The sequence below is a fragment of the Fringilla coelebs genome (genome assembly GCF_963513975.1).
Source record: "Fringilla coelebs genome assembly, chromosome: 4".
In the NCBI taxonomy this organism is placed as follows: Eukaryota; Metazoa; Chordata; class Aves; order Passeriformes; family Fringillidae; genus Fringilla; species Fringilla coelebs.
Genome location: NC_140032.1, coordinates 53,969,890 through 53,987,554, shown reverse-complemented (window position 1 = coordinate 53,987,554; position 17,665 = coordinate 53,969,890). Strand labels below are relative to the sequence as shown.

At 50.9% G+C, this 17,665-nt stretch overlaps 1 protein-coding gene across 2 annotated transcripts; it reads right to left on the bottom strand.

The window, feature by feature from the left end:
* Positions 1 to 43: 43 nt before the first annotated feature.
* IGFBP7 (insulin like growth factor binding protein 7) lies at positions 44 to 15,247 on the bottom strand. 2 transcript variants are annotated; one of them, XM_084205220.1, is made up of 5 exons: positions 14,763 to 15,247; positions 3,479 to 3,588; positions 2,115 to 2,231; positions 1,613 to 1,743; positions 44 to 279 (listed from the first exon to the last, which is right to left on the bottom strand). In XM_084205220.1, coding segments are annotated over exons 1-5 (834 nt in total). In that variant the 5' UTR covers positions 15,238 to 15,247; the 3' UTR covers positions 44 to 278. The 2 variants fall into 2 exon arrangements, with proteins under 2 accessions (XP_084061346.1, XP_084061345.1); XM_084205219.1 differs by having other exon boundaries at positions 1,617 to 1,743.
* Between the last annotated feature and the right edge of the window lie 2,418 nt (positions 15,248 to 17,665).

Genomic DNA, 17,665 nt, shown 5'->3' with positions numbered 1-17,665 from the left:
GTACACATTGCATTCAAAATTACAGTTTTACTCATCTGCTGTGTGCTGTTCAAAAGTATGTTTATTTCCTGTAAATAGAATTAAAATTTGTAATCGAGCTTGTGAATCTATTTGTGTATCTGTGAAAGAAGGGTGCAAGCAAATTGGGACTCAAATAAAAAGGGAGTTAAGAGGGATTGATTAGTCAGCTAGAAAAAGCCAGAGCTTGCAGCTTTCCAAAATACTAATTTAAAACTGTGCGTAAGTCAAAGTCCTCACATCACAGCTCTGCACCATCATCTGTGGAAAAACAAAAACATGTTACACTCTGTCCTGTTCCAAGGGGGAATATTGCAACTTTGGCAACAGCTTTGGGATCTGCTGGCTGATGATGAGACCTGACCCCTCCTTCCTTCCTGCCTTCTTTCCTTCCCTCCCTGCTGCAGGGGGGTGATAATAGACATGTTTTTCTGTGCTGAGATCACCTGGACATGGCACACAGACTCTCACAGTGTAGCTATGATGTCTGGCAGTTTGTTCCATTAACTTTATCAATTTCCTTTAAAGTGGCAGTCTACATTTACTTATCACTTAGCTCCAGATGCCTCAGAGCTTTCCTACAGCTGAAGAGAACCAGCTGTAGCATGTGCTGGGTGTGTGCAAGAAACAAACTGTTCTGGGGTATAAGCTTGCTGTTCATGGCACAACTCAGTAAAACTCAATTTTCATTCACATCCAAAAATAAGATGTTTGAAAAAGGATTAGAGACTGCCTTAAAACCATTAAAAAAGTTCCTGTGCATGATGTTTGGATTCATTGTAAGCGCTCATTTCAGTGCCAGGTGCTGCTAATGTTCTTCTAAGGGAAGTATTTCAGCTCTTCACAGACATAAGGACATAAAAAGTCAAGACTGTATAGTTTGGATAAAGCTAGCAGGGATTAAAACTAAGGATTACATCCAATAGGGGATTTGGGCAGCACAGTATTCTCTAGCCAGGTGCTTTATTCCCTGTCCCTCTGCCTCTAGCAGGGTTACAGTTACTGTTCTGGCTCTCCAGATTTCCTCCTAAGCATATCATGTGGCTGTGGTACTGAGCCATCCTCTGCAGCTAGGATGAGGGTGGCTGGTTTGCCACCAGCTTTGCACACAGCCGAGCAAACAGGACATGCTGTGGCAAATCTCCTGAGGTTTCACATCCCAGCATGCAGAGAACGTGGCAGGAACTGGAATGTCTGCTGTGCCAGTACTGCTCTCAGGAGAGAGAGGAACAGATTTGAAATCATCCAAACAACACTGAAAGGATGATACAAATGTAAGGCTGGAAACCAAGTGGAAATTGCTCTATAAAAAACCCAGAAGGTGTTTCTTAATGTTATTTTGGTATTTCCAGTATTTTACAGCATGTGGGGGAGTTAATTAACAATCCCTTGAGAACTCTAAAATTTGAGTAGCTAAAATTTCCTGGAATGTTCTGTCCAATGCGAAAAACTGCACATTAAACTGGTATTTCTAGTGGGGGGGAGGGTTTGTTGGTGGTTTGTTTTTTTTAAGCATTAAATAGAGATAGTCCTTTTGTATTAAATAAGAATAAACTGTTGGGGAGAGAGCTGCTGAGTGTTCAGCCACACTTACCAACCTTTGGTCAGGGCTATTTCATGCAGAGTTTCCACAACGTGGATTTTCGCAGAAGCTGTTGCCTCTCCTTTGGCATTTGATGCATGGCACTCATATTCCCCAGCATCCTCTTTGCTCAGAGGAGATATCTAAGGAAATAAACACACCCCACTCCCCCAGTGAGCATCTCGGGCACTGGCAGAGGTGATTCTGTTTTCAGGTATCTTACAGAACTTCTTTGTGTCAAACCCTGTCCTCCCCTCTACTCCCCCTCTGATGTTGCAGTTTGGCACACTGCTAAATACTGCACGCTAGACAGGGGAAGGGTGCATGCAAGGTAAGACTCCATGGTTAGAGTGGAACTAGCAGCCACCCTCATCCTTCATCTCTAACTCACAGGTTGTTTTCCTCCAAATGCCCTGTCTGTAGCCATTTGTCTGCTGTCCTCTGTCCATGAGCAGTCTGCAAACTGCACTCAGCTAGCTGCCTGTGCAGCTCTGTGCTCACACAGAGTACTCACCAGCACCCAGCCAGTCACTTCGTGTTTCTCAGGGCCCCCACGGGTCTGGATCGCCAAGTTCTCCCGGTCGCCAGGCAGAAGCTCCATCCTCTGGACACCATACTGTCCTCGAATTATCTAAACAGAGGGGCAGGAATGGCTAAGAACTTGAGGGCTGACTTATGCTGGAACTGCATGCTGAGCCATACCCGCACACAGATCAACATTAGATACACATGGATGTGTTTTGTGCAGCAGCAGTGTCTTTCCAGTGTCACAGTTTGACCTTATCCTCTGTGTAGTGCAGGCACACCACCCCAGTGCCTCAGCCCTGAGGCTGGGTTCCCCTCACCTTAGCAGCAACAGTGGCACAGTTTTCTGGGCTGGATGGGCAGTGGGGTGTGCCAACATGCCCTGTGCTGATCTGGCCTCACAGAACTTGTGTGTGTGTTCCCAAGGGTGTGTTCAGTGCCTGTTTGTGCTGCAGCAAAGCAGGCAGTCCCTCCTGGTAGGCACAGCGTCAATGGGAAAGCAGCGCTGCAGTATTTCCCCAGTATCTGAGCCCAGAGCACAGCACAGATAAGTGGTGCTCAGCCCTTGTTACCACCAGGTCAAGCAGTCTCTCAGCCATGAGGAACAGGCATGAAAAGCAGAGCAGCACTGACAGTGTAAACTCAGCATCTATTCATAAACAAGCAGAACACACTGCCTGAGTCAACAAGCCCACACTGTATGCTCACCTGACAGTCTGCTCTTGAACCCCTACGAATAAAGCTTGCTGCATATTTCTTACAGCATATTTCAGGCCAATCTAGTTGTTTTCTCTGTAGTATCCTTAAGTAGTAATGTTTCAGCTTAATTTTCAAGTGTGCACAAACCTGTGGCACTTGAGGGGGGTGCAGGAGCCATGCAGTGCCTCTCGGCCCTACGGCCAGGATCCTCCCCATCCAACACTGGCCTCCGTCCTGAGCCAGATGTTACCAGTGCTGCCAAAATCAACATGCTGCTGGCTACTGGAGCTAAATGACTGCCCCATGTGGTTCCTGTTCCCAACGTGGGCGATGTCTAGCCACCTCAGAGTCACTGCTGCCAGCAGGGTGAAGTTGAAGGCAGGTCAAGGGACATTCCCTACATGCTCCAAATACCAGGCGCTACCAAGAGAAACACGAGTCCTGTCCTGGCTCAGGATCAACAAGTTTATTTGCTAAATAATGTCTAAAAACTAAGCAAAACCAGATGTGTGGGGGTGGACAGAACTGCAGAGATGAGAGAACTCATCAAAGAGGTGTGTTTCTACAGAGATCTGCTATGGCCTTTGTGCTTACCAGGCACTTTCAGCCACCTCAGGTTTGCTGCTCTGTAAGAGCACCTAGCAGGGCCCTTACCTTGTTCCAGATGAGGACAGGTGTTGGGATGCCAATGACTTCACAGCTCAGGTAGATCTGTGCTCCTGTCACATTCCAGATGTCCTTAGGAGGAGTCACAATAGAGGGTCCTGCAAAAAGGGAGAAAAGCTTTTAAGTCCCAAGCCTGCCTCCATGATAAGCCTTTTAAGTCGGAGACAGTCAGTTTCGAGGATGAGGTGAAGGTGATCCCTGCCGGGAGCAAAGTTCACTGGACTGATCCCACGTCACAACACTTGCCTCTCCAAAGTGACACACACACCCAGCCTTGAGCTATCCAGACCGATGGGTGCTTGCCCCAGATGAAAAATCAAGCGTTGAGCAGTTCAGGTGATGAACTCGCAAGGTTGAGGTTAGAAGTGAAATACTGTTTGTATTCTGTTATCTCAGGGGCTGAGCAGAACTGTACCAACTGCTGGCTCTGCTTACCATGCAGTCACCAAGTCAGCTGGTTTGGAGGAAAGGACCCCTAGACCCTCTGTCATGCCATGAAGAGCTTGCCCAACTTTGCAGCGTCATTTCTCCCAGCATGATTTCAGTGTGGGCTAGCAGAATTCCATGTTGTGCTGTTCCTGCTTTACCTGTGTGCAATGGTCAGCCAAAGAAGGCTGGCTGGGTGGTGGCAGAGCTCTCCATGGGTGAGATCTGGGAAGGGAGAAGGTGAATGCAGAGCTCTGTTTTTCTCCAGAGAGCTCAAATTCCTGGTTAAATAGAGAGTTGCTTTTAAAGTAGATCAGAGCAATGCCGTTTTGCAGATCTGGCTGGAGATGTTTATCCCTCAGGCTGGGAAATGCTGGCGACATAACCCATAACCCAGGAAGGGAAGAAAGGCCGTTTCTGTTCAATCCCTCTTTAGCAAGGCTGTTTTGTAAAACACAGCTATTAATTCCCTGCAATAGGAAGTGCAGACCAAAAGAGCATAGAGTGTTTATTTCCAGTTATTGATAGTTCTAAGAACACCACTAACAGCTTTCCCCCTTCTGTTCTGAAGATGCAGGCAGTAACAGGAAAATAAAGCTCCCATTACGCTCCATCAGGAGAAGGCATTTCCTACGCAGACAGGTACTCCAGAGCCAGCCTGACAGAAGCTCCTGGGCATACTGGCTCACAGACCACACACAGCTCATTCCCAGCCCCATAAAAGAGGGGCAGATATGGGTCCTAATGCTTCTTATGGGATCCTGACTCTGCACTGATTTCAGCCCTGTGTGTGCACTCTACCTTCAGCCCGGTGCAGGTTTCAAGTGCATCCCACGGCACCAACATCTTCCAGCAGAAAGCTGGTGGCTTCTTCCTCCTCATGATCAGGGGCAGACCCACACTAGTAGCACAGCCAAGGGGTATTAGCCATGCTTCTATTTTAGCCCAAGAGAAGCTGAGGTGGTTCCCTGCTCCTGAGCATCTGGTGCAAACCCAGAAGAGTGTTTGCTCTTCTCTTTCGAGACTTCTCTCTCCAGGAAAGACTCTCTCCAGGACAGCCTGCTGGAGGGAAGCTGCTTAGAGACTAGGGGTGGCTGCACTCAACAGCCTCTGTTACAGAAGTATCCCAGTCCTGATTTTTAAGAGAAGACAGCTGTGGAGAAGCAGAAAAGTTTTATGTGTAGCCCTGGGCGATGGTCGAAACCACACCTAATAGTTAGCACAGGCTGGTTTCCTGGCACACACCACAACCCAGGTGTTCCTCATCAGCACAGAGATGAGTCTCTCAGCTGAGAAGAGGATTTAAGCAGCATTTCAACACCCTGCTAAAGGTTTCCTCCCCTGAGTACCCTACAGTGGCCAGTCCATTGCCAGCTGTAAGATGGGGCCACCTCAGGTCATGCACTTTGCTCCCCTTACCCAGGGCAGCACTTCCTGCACAGCCCAGCTGTTCTTTTTTCTGGTGTCCCTTAAACAATAGGGACAATAAGGTGCTTGGAAGCTGGGATGGGACACAATGTCCCCAGGCAGCTCTGCTGGACCCATGCTCTGTGAGGGGCCTTCAGCTGATATGCCCCCAGCAAAGTCTGCTGCTGCTGCTGTTCTGTTGTCCAGCCCTCCACATGCAAATTGGCTTTCCTAAAGCAGAGCCTGGGACTTGTCCCTTTCTATCAGGGCTATGTCTGTCCCTGCAGGACACCATCCTATCCCTGGGGTTCTTCCTTGAGGCAGGAAAAGCACAAGTGCTCCCCAATGATCACCATCTTGCACCACAGAAAAGGAGAGATCCTGACTCTTACATTAAGAGCCAGGTGGATGTTAAGGCATTGTTGTGCTCTTCCAGGATCTGGCTCAATTCTCCCCTGGCTGGGAACTGGCAGCATTCAAAACACCACTAAATCCACTGCCTGAGGTGTCTCAGTCTTGGTTACTGCCGAGTTTCCCCCTGTGCCAAGGGTTCAGGCACCCACTTGCCCAGAGGTGTTTATTCACCCTGCCAGGATCAACAGGTCACACCCCAATTTTTCAGCAGCAATTGCTGTCAGGGAAAAAGAGACAAGGAATTTCTACCCACTTCCTGGGTGAGGAGAAATTGTTTATCTTCTTGGACAGGGGAATTGCCTGCACAGCTTCAGAGCAAAGCCCTGTCTGGCTTGGCACAGCAGCCACAGCACAGTGAGAGCTTGGCTGTTACAAGCTTGTCCTGAGCTCGGGATGTACATCCTGATCCAACCAGGCAGAACATGACGTTCTACATTTGGCTGTAAAATGAATCCACAGGCCTCTGCCTGTATCTGACACAGCTCTGAGGCCAGGAGGGAATACACATCCTGAGAGATGCAGCAAGTGTCATGGGAAAAGTCACTGTGCTCTCTCTGGACATTTGACTTAAATCCATACAGCCAAAACTCTAGAGCTGGGCTCTTCCGCCACTAAAAATAAATGAGAAAGGCCAAGATGTCACCAGATTTAAAGTCAAATCACAACTGGCCACAGCAGTAGCTAAACCCTCACCACAGTGGGCTGACACCCAGGTGCATGGCAGTCACCCTGCTTGCTGCCTGCGCTGGTCCCACTCATGCTCAGCCCTCAAAGTGGACAGAGATGGACAGAGGATACGGCAACTTGACACAGCAGGACAGGCAGGGGATGGCAGAGCCTTGCAAGCACTTCAGAAGATGTGAGGACGTTCCCTCCTCCCTCCTCCATTCCCTCCTCTTGCTTCAGGTGTTCTTGTGAAGGGAGCAAAGCTGGGACTGGAAACCAGCCCACCTTGTACAGAGCCGATGTCTTGATTCTTGCCAGCAAGGAGTCCCCCTGCCATCATCCCACAGCCTGCACCTCGGAGGCCTTGCTGCTCTGCTGGCAGCACTGCCCACAGAGGGGATGGTTTCTCCATCAGCTTCCTTCAGGCTGAGGACCTGAGGGCTGCACCTGCCCAAAAACATGGTCCCCACCATCAAGGTGGCTGAGTGCTCCCCGCTGTCCTGCCGGGGACACTGTGGATGTACAGATGCTCCCTGACTGCACATGAGCTCCTTAACCGAGATGACAGCCCGGGCTGCTGATGGAGATTAGCTGCTCTCCACAAGCACTTCAAGCATTTCCTCTGTGCTCTGCCCATTGTTTGTAAAACAAACAGCTCTCCCTGGCCCAGGAAGGCGCTTCTTACAGAGCCCCAGAGCTCATTCACCCTGGGACAGAGCCTGAAAACACTTTTTCTGCAGCTTGCAGGGAACTGACAGCCTGTGTTATGTCAAAAATAGCAGCTGGAAAGGAGTTCCCATTGTTATATGTGGTTGATTTTCTGCCACAGCAATGTGCACAGCAGAGTCTCTGGCGTCCTTGATGAGGATATTATTTGGCACCTCTTCCTGACGCCCCTCCTGCACCAGGCACCCCTTCTGTGCCCAGCCTCAGCTGGCAGAGACCTGGCATCTCCCAGCCCACCCACTTGTCCCTCACTGATTCCTGGATGGTCCCTCACAGCTGAGGGTTAGAGGCTCCTCACCAATCTTCCTTTGCTGTTCACACACACAATCCAATAAAAACCACACAGCAAGCAGAGCAGTAACCTTTTTTGCTAAAATCAGGGGGCCTACAGGTATGTGACCAAAGGCAAAGATCAGCTGGACACGAAGCACCGTGGGCCATGTCCTGGTGCTTGGGAGTGCCTGGATGCCCAGAACACACGAAGCCATGAGGCACAGGCTGATGCTCACAGGGTGTCAGCCTGGCTCCCAGGCAGCACTGCACTGCCCTGCCACAGCCCCAGGTCACACACACTGGCTGGGAACACTTCCCAAGAGGACAAACCCAAGCAAAAGCTGAACATTGTTCTCTCTCACAGGCTATTGCCAGTCTGAAAATAAACCAGCTCCAGTCTCCTACGTTGCTGGTAAAGTACTTTCCCTTCAAAATTACTTTAAATGGAAAAAGAGAAACCTTCCATAAGCAATGGACATCCAGTCATGTCAGCTGGCATGGCCTCAGCTGCTCCCTCCCATGTCAGTGCCCTGTGAGAGGCGGCAGCAGACGGGAAGTGTGGGCAGCTCCCAGCCTTCCCCACTCCCAAAGCAAGCAGCCTGCAGCTTTCTGGCAGATGGACAAACCTCCCCTGCCACCTTCTGAAGGCATCTCTCATCCTCCTGCAGCCTGTCTGGGAGGAGACGGAGGAGCCACAGGAGGGAGTGAGTGTTGGATGCTGTGCCTGTTTGGATGCTCCTCCCCAGACTTCAGCTGGCTCTGGAAAGGCTGCAAACATGAACTCAGCTTTGGCCCTGCAGACTCGAGCCTGAACCAGCTCAGTGAGGAGGGGCCCTGGGCCACCATCACTGCGCCATGGAGCAACTCCTGCCTTCCACAGCACCGGGCCCAGCGTGGTGCTCACCACTGGAGCTGGAAACCCCAGCCCTGCTGTTCTACCTGTTGGTAAAAGCCACCCTCTCTCCAGAGACCTTGTGCATGACCTTTGGATCACAGAATCACAGAACGTTGTGGGTTAAAACAGACCTTGAGGATCATCTACTTCCATGAGCTAAAGCCTGGAAAGAATGTGAAAACAGAGACAGAAAAAAGGCATGGCAGCATTTCTGCATGGAAAAGCAAGCAGGGCTTTCAAAAATCCGACCTGATTAGACTTGTTACGTGGTAATCTCCTATTTAGTTCTAACCTCAGCCAACCTCAGCCCAACAAAGGATTAAACACATTTTTTAAAACACAGCATGCCTTTCCAGCAACAGAAAAAAACAAACATAGGGTGGAATTTGCTGATCAGTGGTCATTCCTTCCTAGTGAATTTGGGTATGCTGTGATGATTGAGAATGAAGACACAGGTGAAATACAGGATCCCCCTGAGCAGTGAAGCTTTTGCATAGTCCCTGGCATACTGCTGCTCTCTAGGACTCTGACAAGTAATATATTCAACAATTTCCATAGTAGCTTTTAGCACAGTAACCATAAAAATTCAAGCTCCAATGAACCAAAACCTTTTCAAATAGTGGAATGCCTTTTAAGGAGGAATTTATGACCTGTGCTACAACAGTGGAAGTCCCCAAAGTTACACATGAATTTTAAATCACCAGTATTTTTGATCACTGAGAGCAATGAACAGCAGTGTTGAGGAGTCAGCCATGAAACACAAGAGTCCAGGAAAGCTGGATGTGTTTTAAAAAAGGAATTGTTAAATATTCAAGGGCAGACTGTCCCCCAGTGTAGAATGACAAGAGAAAAAGACCAGCCACATTAAACAGAGAACTTAGGCTGGAATTTATGAAAAAAGAAGGAGAATCTATCACCTCTGGAAGAAGGGTCAGGTAACATGGGAGGACTATAAGGATGTTGTGAGGTCATGTAGGGAGAAAATTAAAAAGGCCAAAGCCCAACTAGAATTTTTTTTTTGGCTGCTACAGTTAAAGACAACCAAAAAAGTTTCTATAAACATGATGCCAGCAAAAGGAGGGTCAAGGAGTGTCTCCATCATTGGTTGAATGCAGAGGGTAGTGCAGCAACAGGGGATGAGAAAGGGCAGAGGCACCTAATGCCTTCTTTGTCTTAAATATCATGGCCAGTTGTCCTCAGGATACCCGTCTCCCAGAGCTGGAAGTTGGTGATGGGGAGATGAGCAAAGCCCCCATAATCCATGAGGAAATGATCAGTGGCCTGCTGTGCCAGTTGGACACTCACAATTCTGTGGCCCTGATGGGAGCCACCCCAGAGCACTCTGCCACAGGCTCTCAGGATGGAAAGATCCAGCTACAAAAGCAACGTTTTCCTTTGCAGTGGAAGCCAGCAGGTAGCAGGCCACCACTGCAAGACCCCCACTCCACCTGATGAAGAACTCAAACCAGATTCACAGGAGAATCAGGGAACTCGGCTCATTTCCAACCTAGATAACTTGGCAAAGTTTTCTAAATCTTTCCCCAGCAAAGACAAAACCACTCATGAAATGTGTATGTTCTTCTAAGCCCCTTAAAATCCAGAAAAGGAAGAATGGAAGGAAAGAACTAAAGCAATCTGAGCCTCTTGTTAACAAATCTAGAAGAATTTCTTGCAAAATGTGCCTGGCTATGAACTGTGTTTTGTGGTGTCTAGAGTTGGGGGCCTTTGTACTTAAGGCAGCTGTATCAGGAGAAGATGAGCTAATCTCAGTGATAACAGCAGTCTTCCATTTCCCACAAGCTTTTTTTCCCCAAACTCCTGTTTTTTCTCTATTCTGGTGGTGGATTAAAAAAATAAAACAAACCACCCTCAAAACTATGATATTTCTGACAAAGCCTCAACAGCTGAATTTGGATGGAATGAGCCAACAGATGTGATCCATGTTCCTTGTTTTGAAGTTGACCTGTGGGAACCTGGCACTTCTTTGTTTGCAGCACAGATGAACCTTTACGGAACAGTGAAGCATCAGCAAAGCAAAACCACTGATGGGGTAAATTGGCAGGAATTTGCAGGGGAGATATATCTGCCCCTGGGGCTGCCAGTCTCCACAAGAGCCTGGCAGTCACAATCCTACATCCATCAGCCTGTTTTTTTAAACCCTGTGGACAGCCAAGAAACCTCACACCCACCTTCTTCTGTGCCCCAGAGCTGGTGTGTGGCACCTTAGCAAAAAAAAAGAAACCCTTCCATGAGGCTTGTCTGGGCTTCTGGGAAGCCAAAAAGATACCTCCCTGAGGGGACAGCACAGCTCCAGTGACTGGGATCTCCTTGCTGGTGAGATTCAGACAAGTCTAATGCTGGTTACAGTCACTTGTAAAAGAATCCCTTCTGGTTCTGCTGTTTATCTGTGGGAGGGATCCTGTGAGCCCTCATAATGATAAGGAAGAGCCCTGCATGTTCCCAGCGCTGGAAAAACACTTTTGTGGAGCCACAGAGTTTTAAACCACATTCAGATGAATAGAAATAAAGCAGACTGCTTGGCAAGCCAGCAAATTTACCCTTCACACCGAGAGGCCCTGAGTTTCTACCCCCAGGAGGTCTTTGTAGGTAGGCACAAAGCAGCACCAGTTCCCCTGAGAGTGAAACACTGTCCTCTGAAGTCTGCTGAGAGCTGCTTTGTGGTACACTGCATTGGAGCAAGTATAAGAGTCTGGCTTCCACCAAGAGAGAAGGGAGCATAACACAAAGAGAAAGTCTTGACTGACAGCAGCAAAACAACCTGAACACCCCAACCCTGTTGGAACAAGCATTAGGGACTTCAAACCACATAAAGAGGCAGCTTTGGCAGTATTTCCAGCAGTCACATCTCTCAAAGCAGGTATCTGCTGGCAGCTCAGGTGTATTTGTCCCTTCCTGCACTGGTTAGGCAACAAGTCAGAGCCTGGTATTTTTCAGCTCAGAGATCATCATCAGGAATCCTAATAGCTTTTTTTTTTTCTTTTAAATGGGGGTTGGTGCTTTGAGGTTATTTTTCTGCCTGGCTTGAGCTGAGCCATGCAACCCTAATTCTTTATGCCAGCTGGCTTTGCATGGCAGTGGGTACCACAGTCCTCCTGCCCCAGGTCCTAGCTGGCTGCAAACAGCCTCAGTGTGTGCACTGCAAATTGAATTTCAGCCTACATTCCTGAAGCCACCAACTCCTCAAGAGGCACGTCTGAACATCTGTGCACAGCTGTGTGACAGCAGTGACAGAGGGCAGCTCCCCAGCTGTCAGAGCAGCCTCCCCTCCTGCCAAGGGGGCCACCAGAGGAGGCACCCCAGACTGCCTGTACCTGCCCCACCAGCAGGCTTCTGCTTTGTGTCTGGAGCTGCCCTGCCTGCAAGACCTAGAGGGAGACCTGAGCTGCATTTTCATGGGCAGAGAGCAAACAGACAATCTGTTTAAAGGCAATGTTGGAAAGCAGATGGAAAACCTCACAGCATGCACCTCCTGCATCCCCAGCACTACATGAGGCTGCTGGGACACACAGGTAGAGATGGGATGCAGGCAGTGGTGCCCTGACAGGGAGCAGGGCAAACCCAGGGCCAGCTCTGAGTGCAAGTGTGAGGCAAAGCAGGAGCCCAGCCAGTAGGGAGCACCATGGCATCACTGCCTGCTCTCCCAGAGCAAAAAGGCAAGCAGCTTTTTCTGCTGGCACAGCACCAAGAGGAGCCAGGCAGCTACAAGGAGCTGGCAATCAAGTAGGATGCCTTTTTCCAGACATCCCCAACAGTCCTGCCCACATAAAACCCACTCCAGAAAGGACCAGATGGACCCCTCAATCTGCCAAGTGCAGGTAGAGCAAGGGTTATTTCCATCCTTTCAAACTCTTCTCAACTCTGTCTTCCTTTGCCCTCCAGCAGGAAGTTTTGGCTGCTGCAGAATTACCTTTTTCTGCATGGCTTCATGATTTCTGTACAAAACACAGGCATCACACCTGAAAGGTCTGGGAAACAATCAAGGACAAGGTCAAGGTGAATTCTGTGGGGCTGAGAATGTGTTCATTCCTTTTGCTATTTCATATCAAAGAAAGCTCCATCAGGATGTGCAAAACGACTCTTCCCCCTCCAGCTCCATTTGAGCAAAAAATTTTTTTTAAATCCCAAGAGCAATCAAACACAGCTAGGACTCACTGCTGAAAACATATTTCTGGATTTCTTCTTAGATACTATCTTGAAAGGCTGCTCTCTCTTGGACTGAGAGGACGTGTGAGGGCATGCAGACACCTCAGAGCCCATCTACCACAAGCAGGAAACCCAACTGCTCTGTCACCCAAACACTTCTTTCTGTGCAAAAACTGTCACAAAAATGACTGATCCTGCCTGTTTGTGGTCTCCCTGTGCTGGATCCCACCCTAGACTGTGCCTTAAGGATCTCACATCTGTTCGTGGTGGGAAATGGCAAAAATCAGAACTTCCACTATTTGACTACCACAATATTCAGGTCCTTCTAGAAACCTAGAAAAGCGTCATCTCCTCTCTGGAAAAGGCTCTATCCTGTCAGGCTGATGGGATGGATGTTCTCTCCTGTCAGTGTTTCAAAATCCATATGAAGATTACAACTCCCCGCCCTTCCCACCCAATGCTCCTAACTGCCTGGAGGCCCTGAGGGATGGAGAAACACTTCCAGCTGTCTAGCATGGTTGTTGGATGAGTCCCTGCCTCTGCTGCAAGCCACAGAGCAGTGCATATCACCAGAAGGCCCACAAGGAAGGCTCATGCAGCGGAGGGAAATCTCTGGAGGGACAGTTGTGACACCACTGCTGAGCAGCCCACGTCCATCCTGCTCCCCTCCCTGATGTGCTGGGTCAGAGCTCTCCCAGCAGCAGAAGCCAAAAGAAGAATGGGTCCCCTGAAGGATGGAGGACAGAACATTTTGCCAGTTGCTCTGCAACACATGCTCCAGTGAAATTGCTGAACAGGTAAGAGCCCGCAAAGGTGTCTTGCTGCAGATCTGCACACCTGAAGAGACCTTCTCCAAGGAAGGGATGCAGTTTGTGCATGGAATGGCTGTCCCACTCTGAGACCCAGTGTTTGCATTGACCTCATCAAACTCTGTCTCTATAGTCTGGATCAAAGCCCACCAGGTCAGACCAGCATCTAGTCTGGGACAGACAGCAGGAAGTGCAGCCAAGGGATGGGACAGTATCTTACAAGTACCAATACCTACTTTGCAATGAACTCTCATATTACTTTGGGCAAGACAAGTGAGAACACAGCCTTCTTCTCAAGTGCACACCTGGAGCATGACATCTTTCAAACCCATCTGCTCACTTGTCTGGGCTGGCAGAGCAGAGAAGCAGCACGCATTTTAGGACTCCTGAAGCCTAAAATGGGCAGGAAAGGCTCTTTCCAAATACTAGACACAGGCACAGATTGAGGCCATGCCATTCTCATCTCATTCCACATTGCCCCGACGGCTGAAAATCCTTCCCTCCAAGAGTTAATTCTGCACCACACTGTTTCTGGCTAATATGTAAGCCTAATGCATTGGACAAGGTTTGAGAAAAGCCACACAGGGCATTTAATGGGCAACGTGAAAGCTCATAACCCAATCCTCACCCAGTCTTTCATGCCTGCCTTGGGAGTTTCAGAAACATTTTTTTGCAAAATACTTGGCTTCAGTTATGAGAAGCAAGAGAAGGAGGAGGTGGAGGTTGTGACCTGCAGATACTGTGTTTATGAGAACACTCCTCCACCAAAACAGCACTGGCTCTGCAATCTTGTCCTTAAGATGTCTAGTATATGGTTTGCACGCTATGTCTTACTCCTCCCCCCCGCCCGGCGAAAACTACAAACTACTCTCAGAGGCCAGAATTTCTACTGGAGGCTCCACAGCAGAACAATTTCTTCCTTGAGCACCATCCCTAAGAAAAAGCTTGGGATGAATCAAGATCGTGGTCGAACATGCTGCAAGTGCAAACCGCGACCTGCAGCTCACACGAAAGTCAATGCTTGTTTTCATTTAGAACCAAAGCGAAGCCAGTGAATGCTGGCTCTTCATTTCTGTGGCTTTCACATCCACTTAATAATTTCCTTTCCTCTCTGCTTGCAACCATCCCGGGCAGAACACTCCCCTGGATAGCTCACTCCTTTTGTTCCATCTCACAGCAGCCCAAAAGTATGAAAAGTGAGGGAGTGTAGTTCCAGAGCCGCTGGAAGCCAGCAGCGAGTGCCCAAGTTCCTCTGCGTTTCTGCGCCTAGTCCGAACTGTTACTCCAAGTTTAGGCAGCGCCATCCGACTGGGACGCTCCAGTCCATTTAAGGTGGGTCTGAAATCACGTCCATTTTACAAAGAAGCGCCCCGACGGGATAAATCGGCAGGAGGAGCGCTGGGGAGGCGCGGCGCTGGCCCCGCTTGCTGCAGCCGGGCAGCAGAGCGGCCATCCCCGTCCCGCACCGCCCGCCCCGCTCCGCGCCCCGCACCTTGCTCGCAGGCTCCCTTGCTGCGCTGGCTGATGGCGGGCTCGCCGCGGCTCTGTGCGCGCAGGCTGGCGGCGCGGAGCTGGCAGCCGCTGCCGTACGTCAGCCCGTCGCTGCCGCACACCGGGTAGCGGCTCTTGCAGAGGCACACTCCGGACGGCCCGCCGGCGGGGGGAACCGGGCCGCCCTTGGCCTTGCGGCGCTGCCGGCTCTTCACGCACTCGAGGCCGGGGGCGCAGCGTCCCCCGGCAGCGCCGCCGCCGCCGCACGCCTCGCCCTCGCCGCGCCCGCACTGCCAGCAGCAGCCGCAGGCGTCCCGCACCCGGCCCAGCGGGCAGCCCCGCGCCGGCAGCGCCGGGCACCGCGCCGCATCGCACGGCCCGCAGCCCCCCGCCGCCGCCGCCGTGCCCGGGGCGGGCACCGCCAGCGCCGCCAGCAGCAGCGGCAGGAGCAGCAGCGGCATCGCGGAGGGCGGCATGGCGCACGGCGCCGCCCGCCCGCCGCAGCCGCTTAAGCCGCGGCGGGGAAACCCCTCCCCGGCGGCGCCGCCCCGGCCCGGTCACGGACGCGGTCACGGCCACGGCAGTGGGGCGCCGCCGCCATCCCGCGGCCGCCGGACACTCCGCGCCGCCGGCTGAGCCCTCCGTGCGCGGTGCCCCACGGCTGTCCCGCATTCAGCTCCGGCATCCCGTCTGCTCCCCCTTCTACTTCCAGCTGAAAAAGAGTCGTGGGAGCGGGCTGGCAGCCGGCTGAACACGAGCCAGCTGTGCCCAGGCGGCCAAGAAGGCCAATGGCATCCTGGCCTCGGTCAGTAAGTGTCCTTAGCCAGGTCAGCAAGTCCTGACCCAGCAGGCTCCGGGCAGAGATTGTCCCCCTGTACTCGGCACCTGGAGCGCTGCGTTCAGTTCTGGGCCCCTGACTACAAGGACATTTGAGGTGCTGGAACATGTCCAGAGAAGGGCAACAAGGCTCATGAAAGGTCTGTCGAGAGCATGTCTTATGAGGAGGAGCTGAGGGAGCTGGGTTTGTTTAGAAGTTTCAGAGTGCACCTCATCGATCTCTACAACTCCCTGAAAAGAGGCTGCAAGGAGGTGGAGATCTGTCTCTTCTGCCGTGCCTGCAGTGAGAGAATGAGAGGAAAAAGCTTTAAGCGGAGTCATAGGAAATTCAGACTAGATAGTGAAACATTTTTCACTGTTAGGGTGAAAAGTTTCCACTGAGGCACGAGAATTGGTTGCCCTGGGAGATGGTGGAGTCACCATCCGGGAGGTGTTTAAAAGGCATCTGGACCTGGTGCTGGGTGATGATTTAGTGGTTTGGGGTTACAGTGATAATGTTGGCTGGATGGTTGAACTTGATGATCTTAAAGGTCTCTTCCAACCTTGATGATTCTATGACTCTTGCCACCCACCCATGCTCAGCCCACAGCCACTGGCTGTGGGGGGTTGCAAGGTGCTAGTTAGCCTGTCAGGTTCCTTCAGGAGTGGAGGCAAGGAAGAAAATGAGAGCTGTCTAGTTTCTCCTGTCCGTTCTTGCGACAACATTGCTTTCTGCTGCCTTCTTTTACCTTAGCTTGTGGCTCCTGCCCTGAAATGGCTTCTGAACAGTCTCCTAGAGTGGGGGGCTGTAGCCACCAGCAGAATATTCCTCAGGCAGCACTGGGCAATGTTGCTGTCAAAATTGTCCTGAAAGTGCCCAGCCTAAAGCACTGCCATGCTGATAAACCCCTCAGGCAGAGGGGCAGCGGGGCAGCACATCCCCTGCCCTCATGCCTGCCTATTCCTGCAGGAGCTGCCATCTCCTGCAGGGCACTCCAGGCTGAGATGGTGTTCGGCCTTGGTTCTGCCAGGGCCTGCACAGTGGGAGCTGCCTTGGCACTCCAGGGAGGAGAAGGACAGAGGTAGTCGGTGTCCCACCCTGCGGTACTGAGGGATTGTGGTATTGTTCAGTTTGGATTGCCAGTGGCTAGCCCTGCTGGGTAGCGCCCTGGTCACCGTGTCCCTTCCCATGGAGAGAGCAGCTGGAGCTGTGACTCAGGCCAGCTGAGAGGGGATGCAAGTTCCCCATGCTCCCAAATCTGCTCTGGAGGCATTGACCCACTCATGTCTGTTCAGCTGCTGACACTGTGGGAACAGGCTCCCGTCACATGCTTCCTTGGCTCCCTGGGGCTCAGCATGAGACATTCCTCCATTTCTCCTGGGACCCTGGTATCTGCATACATGTCCTTGGATTTCTCCATTCCTCTCACTCTGGAAGTGCTGCATGCTGTTCTCCTGGGAGAAGGGCTGCCCTCATAAGCAAGCAGTACCCCACACTTCAGGAGTTTTACACATTTTGGTTGTTCCTGTGCTATGTTTTGCTTTGGTTTGGATTTTATGGGCAATTCACTAGAGGACTGATGGAAAGAGGTGAAATGTACAGATGGACACATCTGTCGGTTCTAGCTACAAAAACCATTTTGCACAGTTCACCTCTTCTTGCTGTCTCCTGCCAGTTGCCACACATGTCCCTGGCAGGCCCCTAGACTGCTGCTCATCAGAGTATCACGAGCCCAGATACTCTTGGTCAGACAACCACAGGGAGTTTAATGAACCTGCTTACCAGAGCAAGCCTTTCTGACATGAAATCACTGTCAGGAGTCCACTTGGAGGGAGGAAGAATGTAGCTCTGAAAGGATGACATCAACACGTTTCCTTGCCTTTCTTCCCCTCAAATCTTTCTTTCCATGTGGGAGGCTGTGCTTGGAGCAGTTTTTCCTCACAGGGAGGAGTTCTTAGCTCATGCTTTGGTGCAGGCTCATGCTTTGGTGCAGAAGGACCTCTAGTGTCCCTTCCCAGCTGATGCTTTGGCATTACTGCTCTAGCTGGTAGTTCTTGATCTCTAGACTTTCCTGTATACTGTGCAAG

Bases quoted from the DNA above. Each gene is read 5' to 3' on its own strand.
- IGFBP7 (XM_084205219.1), bottom strand. From the start codon at position 15,237: ATGCCGCCCTCCGCGATGCCGCTGCTGCTCCTGCCGCTGCTGCTGGCG. The intron at 2,232-3,478 runs GTAAGGGCCCTG...CCCTCTGTTTAG, and splicing joins CTGTCCTCATCTGGAACAAG to ATAATTCGAGGACAGTATGG. The intron at 280-1,616 runs GTTGGTAAGTGT...GTTTTTCCACAG, and splicing joins TGAAATAGCCCTGACCAAAG to ATGATGGTGCAGAGCTGTGA.